Source organism: Megalobrama amblycephala, linkage group LG2 (genome assembly GCF_018812025.1).
Source record: "Megalobrama amblycephala isolate DHTTF-2021 linkage group LG2, ASM1881202v1, whole genome shotgun sequence".
Lineage (NCBI taxonomy): Eukaryota > Metazoa > Chordata > Actinopteri > Cypriniformes > Xenocyprididae > Megalobrama > Megalobrama amblycephala.
The window spans coordinates 867,817-878,470 of record NC_063045.1 but is presented as its reverse complement, the minus strand read 5'-3'; the positions used below and the strand labels follow the sequence as shown (position 1 = coordinate 878,470).

Sequence of the window (10,654 nt, the reverse complement as noted above, 5' to 3'; positions counted from 1 at the left end):
CACATTTCATGTTTTATTTTGAAGAGGGAATCCAAGTGTAATAACATTATAAATGTACCTGCAAAATATAATACTGCAAGGTTTTTTTTAACATAAATAACGTGTGATTTCCTTGATACACATCACAGGACTGAAGAAATGTATTTCACAGCAATGATTCAAGGTTTAAAGTCAAAATAAACGTATATAAGTGCACTTAAAGTGTTTGCTCTAGCTTCAGTAACGTTAGTCGGTCACTAATGATCTTCTGTAAGAGAATAATCAGCCGTTGATGAACACTGATAACATCTGAAGGGTCGAGGGTTCAATCCTCTTCAGTTCAGCTTTTAACGTGAGAAACAGCCGCAGCCGCAAGCCGACCCGTCCAGAACCAGCACTACCGTCATCTTCATCATGTTTAGCACCTGATCTCGGGCTGGTCTGGGGTCAGGTGACCTGCTGCTCAGAGTTGATCTCGCTGTAGATTTTTTTGACGATATGAGTCAGATCTAAAGTCTGCGTCAACATGTTCAAGAGCACCTCGTCCGCCTGGATGCCATCCATGAACTCGTCCAGAGACAACACACCTAAACACACAGACAGACAGCTATAGTATATTTGTCATTATTTACTGCTACTGTTGATGATCTTCTTCAGTGCTTCCCACAGGTTTGAAATATACATGCGGTGGTAGCCGGGCGAAAAATCCTCCTATTACCCACGGCACAAAAATGGTCTACTACATGTGACAAACAAATAATGTGTGATTTTTAACAGTATTTTTATTTATTGAAATTAATTTTAATTACATACTAATATTATGCATTGTAAATTATGCAAAATTACAGCATTTAAATGGTTTACATTTTCCTATGTTCTCCTTGCTGTCATACAGTGTCTCTCTCAGTGAATGAGACACAGATTTTACTAGTAAAATTTATAAAATGAGTAATATATGTGTCAAATGTTCTTGGTGTTTTCTTCCTGTGGGGGAGACTACAATAATTTACTATGAATTAATTGGAAATCAAATTAAATACAATTTATTGTGTAACCAAAATACCAATAATGCCCAAAAGAAAAAGAAAAAACTTAGCGTGTGACTTTTAATTATAAACAAGCCCGAAATACACTGGGACTCTTATTTTGAAATGTCTGTACTATTGCAGGCTGATCCTTCAGATTCTTACAATCGTCTAAAACATTTTATATAAAGGCCATAAAGTAGACATTGTAATAATTCATCAATTTGAGTTCATTACCAATCGCTTGGCATAAATCTGCACTTTTCATTGATTGAGAATCACTTTGAAGCAGTCTGAAGCGCTGTTGCGTGAGCTTGTAGAACGCGCAACAGCGCCCCCTTGTGACTTTGCAAAATGCAGCGCCCGTTTGAATGTTAGTGGGAGTAAACAGTTCTGACGCACACATAACGATGGTTTCATTATCTTGCGCGGATATAAAAGTATTAGAGGATAAAAATAATAAATGCAAAAATGTGTCTCCAAATATACTTGGGCGGCCGTTATTATATGTGGGCGGCCCGCCCAAGTAAAGTCTATGTGTGGGAAGCACTGTTCTTGCAGCGGACTCTGGCCTTCTGTCTATCTTTATTCTTCTAGATATTAGTAACTCCATTCATCATTCAGTGTTATTAGATCGATTGGCTTGTATTTGGGTCGATTATAACGCACTTCTTTGGTTTTCATCCCATTTAAATGATAGAAAACAGTTTGTACAGATTAAGATTGCTCAGTCTCAGTTAATTATGGTGTCCCACAGGGCTCAGTGTTGGGTCCGCTATTATTTATATTTTATATTTTACCTCTGGTCATATTTTTTTTAACTTATTATAGATAGATATATAGATACCGTCTCCATTCAGGTCAATCTTGTCAAACACCATGTCGGTGAACTCTTCTGCTGAAACCTCCTGTTCTGTGCCGTTGATCGCTCGAATGGCCTGAAGCAGAAAAACAATAACAGATGAAAGTAGGTTAATGCACACGTCAAGATCCTCTTACACAGACTCAAAGAATAAGATGATTTTCAGCAATATGTTCAACACACACTGTCAGCAGATGGAGGCTGTTAATGGTTTAATCTGCGCGGTGTCTCCAGCAGATGGCGCTGAAGAGAATCACAACATCACACTGACTGAATTAAACACCACACCTTGAAGATCAGCAGCAGCTCGTCTCGGTCGATGCATCCGCTGCCGTCCACGTCGTAGAGCTTGAAGTACCAGCGCAGCTTCTGCTGAACGCCGCCCTTCAGGACCAAACTCAGAGCCGCGACGTACTCCATGAAGTCTATACAGCCGTCCTGACAACATCAACACACACGATTAACATATAATGCTGCTGTATCTGGATATAGTTCATAGCATGTGCTCAACTGATATTATTTGTTTGTTTATTTATTTTTGTTTGTTTGTTTCCATGAAGCTGATCCTCTCAAATCCAGTTTACAGAAATAGAGCAGCAGAGATTAGAGGATTTTGAGTAACAATAACTATAAATACAACCATATTAACCTCAACACCTTAGGCAATTCTTCTGACTGCCTAATAATAGTTATTAATATACCAGTGTATGATTTTTAAATATTTTAGATTCATTCATTCTTTAAATTAAGTAATTATAATTCTATAATTCTATACAGTGCACTTAATTTTCAACATAAAATAAATGCATTGAATATAAAATATTCTTGTGTTTTTTCAGGTAAGATCTGGTGACACGAATGAAAGCCGTGTTCAGAAATAAATCATCATCTCTGAGGACACAAACCCCTCTGTTAACTAGATTACAGGCTCTGATGGGATTCCTTCATGACCTGTGACCTGTGCAGCGCTGCAGTTTATTGGACTTTACTGTATTAACGCATAGATCTTGTTACCCACAATCCTCAGCTGAACCGAAGCAGAAGGGACGTGTGAGGCAACGAGCTCGTTTAACCTCACGTCTGTATATCTGCAAGAAAAACTTTACCCTGATAACACTCGACACAAATAAACTGAATTTACACTTACAACCCACACAGAAATGTGATATATACACATATACTGTTAAATATAATGAAAAATATATTTTGAAAATATATTTTAAAAATGCATAGAACATAAAGCTGGTTTTTAATTTTTTATTTAATTTTTAAGTGAGTTTTTGCAATATGTACTTTTATTTCTACACTGTTTATCATTTCTAAAGCTTTATATTATATTATATTATATTATATTATATTATAGCCTATTATAAACTGAAACTTTTCTCAATTGAAAAGTCTGCTATAAATATAATTAATTTTCTGAAAACAAAACTATTATCATTAACGTTTTAAATCTCTTAATAACCAAAAATTATTATTATTGTCATTAATTATTATTATTATTCACTTACAACCCATACAGAAATGTAATATATTCACATATACTGTTAAATATAATAAAAAAATATTTTAAAATGCATAAAACATAAGCTTAAATTGATGTGTAAACGTGTATATATGTGAAAATATATTCATGCCACATGTTATGTAGTTTTTAATAAAGTGAGTTTTATTTCTAAACTGTTTATCATTTCTAAAGCGTTGTTATATTGTATTATATTATAATATATTATAAACAAACTTTTTTCAATTGAAAAGTCTGCTATAAATATAATTAATTTTCTGAAAACAAAACATCAATAACGTTTTAAATCTCTCAATAATCAAAAATAATTATTATTGTCATTAATTATTATTATTATTTTGAGCGAGGATACATATAAACGAATGGAATGATATATAAATACTTACGGACATTTATAATAGGATTGAAAAATATCATATTAATGATAATAAATGCGTTTCTTACGTCGTTCATGTCGAAGGTCTTGAACATGGTCGTCACGTACTCGTTTGAGGACTCCGACAGATTCTTCAGACCGAAGAACTTCTTGAACTCGTAGAAGGTGAGCTGACCGGACGGACACTCGGTCATGAACTTCCGGTACCACTGGTGAGATTCGCACGCGCTCAGCTCCTCCAGAGATGTACCGGGCGCGTTCCCCATGCTGCCGCTGTACCGGAGGAGAGCTCGCGCCTCGGTCCCTCACGAACACAACTGAAGCGCGAGCGCAGCGCGCGGGACAGGGTGAGCGCGTCTCGACCAATCACCGCGCGATTGGCGCGGGATCACCGCTGACGTCACTCTCCTGGCTGTTGTTTTTAGAGAATTAGCGCGAATTAGCGGTCAGCTGATCTCAGGGAATCACAGCTATCCTCTATATGATATATCTGAAGAGAAAGAGACACAGAGTGATGATCGAGCGCTTTATTGCGGTTTCATGGCGCTCCTCCACTTGTTGGGGTCGCAGGCGCGCAGGTCGTTGTGTTTGCGCCGGTGGTCCGTGTCCTGCGAGAAGCGGAAGCCGCACGAGGGCTTCTGGGCGGTGCTGAAGGGTCTGAGGGAGTTCCCGCTGCTGTCCTGACGAGATCCCAGGGGCTCCCGCGTCTCCTGGTCACGTGTGAACAGAGGAGAGTGAAGAACTCGATAAGATCAGAAAGAGTGATGAGTGTGAATGAGTGTGAATGCGGGTCTGTTACCTGAGTCTGCTGCGCTTCAGTCTGTGACTCCATGATCTCTGAGCTTCAGTCTCTTCAGTGAGTCTGAGATGATCTTCTGCAGTGTCAGTTATGACATCACTGAGACATCATCACCATGACAACACATGCGTTCTACAATCACCATGATTCAACATTCCATTACTGTAGATCTATCTATCTATCTATCTATCTATCTATCTATCTATCTATCTATCTATCTATCTATCTATCTATCTATCTGTCTGTCTGTCTGTCTGTCTGTCTATCTATCTGTCTGTCTATCTATCTATCTATCTATCTATCTATCTTTTTTCTTTCCATCATATACCATTTTATCATTCTATCAGTCTTTCTCTTTTCTTTCTTTCCATTCATTCATCTATCATTCTTTCTATCTATCTATCTATCTATCTATCTATCTATCTATCTGTCTGTCTGTCTATCTATCTATCTATCTATCTATCTATCTGTCTATCTATCTATATATCTTTTTTCTTTCCATCATATACCATTTTATCATTCTATCAGTCTTTCTCTTTTCTTTCTTTCCATCCATTCATCTATCATTCTTTCTATCTATCTATCTATCTATCTATCTATCTATCTGTCTGTCTGTCTGTCTGTCTGTCTATCTATCTATCTATCTATCTGTCTGTCTGTCTGTCTGTCTGTCTGTCTGTCTATCTATCTATCTATCTATCTGTCTGTCTGTCTGTCTGTCTGTCTGTCTGTCTGTCTGTCTGTCTATCTATCTATCTATCTATCTATCTATCTTTTTCTTTCCATCATATACCATTTTATCATTCTATCAGTCTTTCTCTTTTCTTTCTTTCCATTCATTCATCTATCATTCTTTCTATCTATCTATCTATCTATCTATCTATCTATCTATCTATCTATCTATCTGTCTGTCTATCTATCTATCTATCTATCTATCTATCTATCTATCTATCTATCTGTCTATCTATCTATCTATCTTTTTTCTTTCCATCATATACCATTTTATCATTCTATCAGTCTTTCTCTTTTCTTTCTTTCCATCCATTCATCTATCATTCTTTCTATCTATCTATCTATCTATCTATCTATCTATCTATCTATCTATCTATCTATCTGTCTGTCTATCTGTCTGTCTGTCTGTCTGTCTGTCTGTCTATCTATCTATCTATCTATCTGTCTGTCTGTCTGTCTGTCTGTCTATCTATCTATCTATCTGTCTATCTATCTATCTATCTGTCTGTCTATCTATCTATCTATCTATCTATCTTTTTTCTTTCCATCATATACCATTTTATCATTCTATCAGTCTTTCTCTTTTCTTTCTTTCCATCCATTCATCTATCATTCTTTCTATCTATCTATCTATCTATCTATCTATCTATCTATCTATCTATCTGTCTATCTATCTATCTATCTTTTTTCTTTCCATCATATACCATTTTATCATTCTATCAGTCTTTCTCTTTTCTTTCTTTCCATCCATTCATCTATCATTCTTTCTATCTATCTATCTATCTATCTATCTATCTATCTATCTGTCTGTCTGTCTGTCTGTCTGTCTGTCTGTCTGTCTATCTATCTGTCTGTCTGTCTGTCTGTCTGTCTGTCTGTCTGTCTGTCTGTCTATCTATCTATCTATCTATCTTTTTTCTTTCCATCATATACCATTTTATCATTCTATCAGTCTTTCTCTTTTCTTTCTTTCCATCCATTCATCTATCATTCTTTCTATCTATCTATCTATCTATCTATCTATCTGTCTGTCTATCTGTCTGTCTGTCTGTCTGTCTGTCTGTCTATCTATCTATCTATCTGTCTGTCTGTCTGTCTGTCTGTCTGTCTATCTATCTATCTATCTGTCTATCTATCTATCTATCTGTCTGTCTATCTATCTATCTATCTATCTATCTTTTTTCTTTCCATCATATACCATTTTATCATTCTATCAGTCTTTCTCTTTTCTTTCTTTCCATCCATTCATCTATCATTCTTTCTATCTATCTATCTGTCTGTCTGTCTGTCTGTCTGTATGTCTGTCTATCTGTCTATCTATCTATCTATCTATCTATCTATCTATCTGTCTGTCTGTCTATCTATCTATCTATCTATCTGTCTGTCTGTCTGTCTGTCTGTCTATCTATCTATCTATCTATCTATCTATCTGTCTATCTATCTATCTATCTATCTATCTATCTGTCTATCTATCTATCTATCTATCTATCTATCTTTTTTCTTTCCATCATATACCATTTTATCATTCTATCAGTCTTTCTCTTTTCTTTCTTTCCATCCATTCATCTATCATTCTATCTATCTATCTATCTATCTATCTATCTATCTATCTATCTATCTATCTGTCTGTCTGTCTATCTATCTATCTATCTATCTATCTGTCTGTCTGTCTGTCTGTCTGTCTATCTATCTATCTATCTGTCTATCTTTTTTCTTTCCATCATATACCATTTTATCATTCTATCAGTCTTTCTCTTTTCTTTCTTTCCGTCCATTCATCTATCATTCTTTCTATCTATCTATCTATCTATCAATCTATCTATCTATCTATCTATCTATCTATCTTTCTTTTTTCTCTTTCCATCCATCCATCCATCCATTCTTTTTTCTTTCTTTCTTTCTTTCTTTCTTTCTTTCCTTCTTTCATCTATATATCTATTGTTTTTCTTTATTTTTTCTCTATCTATCTATCTATCTATCTATCTATCTTTTTTCTCTTTCCATCATATATCTACCATTTTATCATTCTATCAGTCTCTTTTCTTTCTTTCCATCCATCCATCTATCGTTCTTTCTATCTATCTATCTATCTTTCTTTTTTCTCTTTCCATCCATCCATCCATCCATTCTTCTTTCTTTCTTTCTTTCATCTATATATCTATTGTTTTTCTTTCTTTTTTCTATCTATCTATCTATCTATCTATCTATCTATCTACCGTTCTATCATTCTTTCTTCAATCTATCTATCTGTCTATCTATCTATTTATCATTCTTTTTTCTCTTTCTTTCCATCTATCAATCGTTCTTTCTTTCTTTCATCTGTCTATCTATCTATCTATCTATCTATTTTTCTTTCTTTCTATCGTTCTATCGTTCTTTCTTTGATTTGTTCTTTCTATCTATCTATCTATCTAGATAGTGATGATGTTTCAGTCTTCAGGCCGTGAGGAATCATGGGAACAGAGTCTCTCAGGGTTTCACTGATCATGTGACGCACGCGTGAATCACTGGGAATCACAGGAATTCTGAGTGCGTTCGACACATTCTGAACATTCTCTGAACTGAGATCGGCATGACAACCGCTCGAGGAACAGGACCGACCAGTTTGAGTTCTGTTCCCATGCCGAGTGGGAATGACGGGACACGCCCCACTCTCTGTTCCTCTTTGATCCGGAGATTTATTTCCCATCATTCTAACTGGAATCAATCATTCACAGATTCATCCATTTTTATTCTCCAGCTGTCACTCATGTCATTAGTATCCTGATCTCCGTCAGGCTATTCTGACAGACATTAGCTGCCTTTAACGGACTCTGTGTCTATTCTCAGACTCGTTTAATCGCTCTATAATTAGACACTGAGATCAAGATGACACATTTAGAACAATCATGACTGTTTCAAGTCAACAGTGTAATGCAGTATCATCTCTGCAATATGATAATCTTTATTCGTTTCAGATTTACTCTATCAGCAACAAGTCATTTGCAAATGTCATTTCTGCATGAAAAGATCTACTGTTATCTGTTTCCCCTTCTGCTCAGTTCGTGTCCTGATGTGACCTCTGACCCTCTTAAACCGAAGCAATCCTCATTTAACCGCTGATCTCACTCCGACCCGCCTGTCACACTGACCTGATCAATTAAACTAAACTCATTAACTCATTAATGCGGCACATTCACATACTAAACACCAATCTATCAGTATAAACAACAATTACATCTTAATTACATCTTTTTCAGTAATATAAAGCTTCATAATTTACAAAAATATACAATTTAATATTTGTACATGGATAATAACATAACATTAAATAGAAAAAAAAGCTTTACAGATCGCACACATTTGCATGCATAAGTTATAATTATGAAATAAAGTCATAATTATAACATGGAAAGTCAATTTCGATGTTTTTTCCAATTATGACAGCGCGTGATAATTTCGACTTTATCTCATAATTTTGACTTTTATGTCATAATTTTATGTAAAAGACTTATTATGTAATAATTATGACATTTTATGTCATATTTTTGATGTTTTACGTAATAATTATGACATGGAAAGTCATATTTTCACATTTTTATGTCATGATTATGACATGTAAAGTCATCATTTAGATTTTTCAATATGACAGTGGTAATTTTTTCCATAATTTTGATAATTATCTCATAATTATGACTTATGTAATATTGACATTTTATGTCTCTTAAAATTTTTCATAATTATGTCAAAATTAGATTTTTAATTTCAACTTTATCTCATAATTATGACAAAAATATGTAAAAGACAGTAATTATTATAATTTTATGTCATTTTACTTTTTGTGTCATAACATGGGAAGTCAATTCATTTTTCATTTTCAATTTTAGAATTTTGTCATGTCATATTATAAAAGACAAAAAAACATAATTATGATTTAGTATGTAATAATTATAATTTTAGTCATTTCTGTCATAATTATGACATGGAAAGTCATAATTTAGATTTTTCGATTATGACTTAGTTTGTGATCATTTTAACTTTTATCTCATAATTATGACAAAAGTATGTAAAAGACAGTAATAATTATGACATTTTCGACTTTTTGTGTCAATTATAACATGGAAAATCAATATCAATTTTTCGATTATGACTATTTCGTTTTCGTTTGATTTTGACTTTATCTCATAATTTTGGCTTTTATGTCATAATATTATGTAAAAGACTTAGTATGTAATGACATTTTATGTCATATTTTTGATGTTTTATGTAATAATTATGACAAGCTTTTTTCCAATTATAACCTGAGTTGGTGATATTGACTATCTCATAATTTCAACTTTTTATTTCTTAATTATGACAAAAAAAAAAAAGTCATAATTATGACAGTATGTAATAACTATGACATTTGATGTCATATTTTCACATTTGTGTCATAATTATGACATGGAAAGTTATCATTTAGATTTTTCAATTATGACAGTGGTAATTTATACTATCTCATAATTTTGATAATTATCTCATAATTATGACTTATGTAATAATTATGACATTTTATGTCATCTTAAAATTTCTGTCATAATTATGTCAAAATTAGATTTTTAATTTCAACTGTTATCTCATAATTATGACAAAAATATGTAAAAGACAGTAATTATTATGACATTTTATGTCATTTTTTACTTTTTGTGTCACAATTATAACATGGGAAGTCAATATCAATTTTTCGATTTTCAATTCGTTAGAATTTTGACTTTATCCCATAATTTTGACTTTAAGTCATATTATGTAAAAGACAAAAAAAGTCATAATTATGATTTAGTATGTAATAATTATGACATTTTATGTCATTTTAAAATTTCTGTCATAATCATGACATGGAAAGTCATAATTTAGATTTTTCGATTATGACTTAGTTTGTGATCATTTTAACTTTTATCTCATAATTATGACAAAAGTATGTAAAAGACAGTAATAATTATGACATTTTCGACTTTTTGTGTCAATTATAACATGGAAAATCAATATCAATTTTTCGATTATGACTATTTCGTTTTCGTTTGATTTTGACTTTATCTCATAATTTTGGCTTTTATGTCATAATATTATGTAAAAGACTTAGTATGTAATGACATTTTATGTCATATTTTTGATGTTTTATGTAATAATTATGACAAGCTTTTTTCCGATTATAACCTGAGTTGGTGATATTGACTATCTCATAATTTCAACTTTTTATTTCTTAATTATGACAAAAAAAAAAGTCATAATTATGACAGTATGTAATAACTATGACATTTTATGTCATATTTTCACATTTGTGTCATAATTACGACATGGAAAGTTATCATTTAGATTTTTCAATTATGACAGTGAT

The 10,654-nt window shown here is 33.1% G+C and overlaps 1 protein-coding gene across 1 annotated transcript; it reads right to left on the bottom strand.

Moving 5' to 3' along the window:
- Positions 1–4,287, bottom strand: LOC125263082 (guanylyl cyclase-activating protein 1-like). Its single transcript, XM_048181947.1, has 4 exons — positions 3,839–4,287; positions 2,155–2,304; positions 1,852–1,942; positions 1–566 (listed from the first exon to the last, which is right to left on the bottom strand). The coding sequence occupies exons 1-4, from the start codon at positions 4,034–4,036 to the stop codon at positions 427–429; spliced, it is 579 nt and encodes a 192-aa protein (XP_048037904.1). The 5' UTR covers positions 4,037–4,287; the 3' UTR covers positions 1–426.
- Positions 4,288–10,654: the final 6,367 nt, after the last annotated feature.

Coding starts and splice junctions, on each gene's coding strand:
- LOC125263082 (XM_048181947.1), bottom strand. CDS start 4,036: ATGGGGAACGCGCCCGGTACATCTCTGGAGGAGCTGAGCGCGTGCGAA. Junction 2,305..3,838: donor AGACCTTCGACATGAACGAC/GTAAGAAACGCA, acceptor TGATGTTGTCAG/GACGGCTGTATAGACTTCAT. Junction 567..1,851: donor GATTGACCTGAATGGAGACG/GTATCTATATAT, acceptor CTGTGTGTTTAG/GTGTGTTGTCTCTGGACGAG.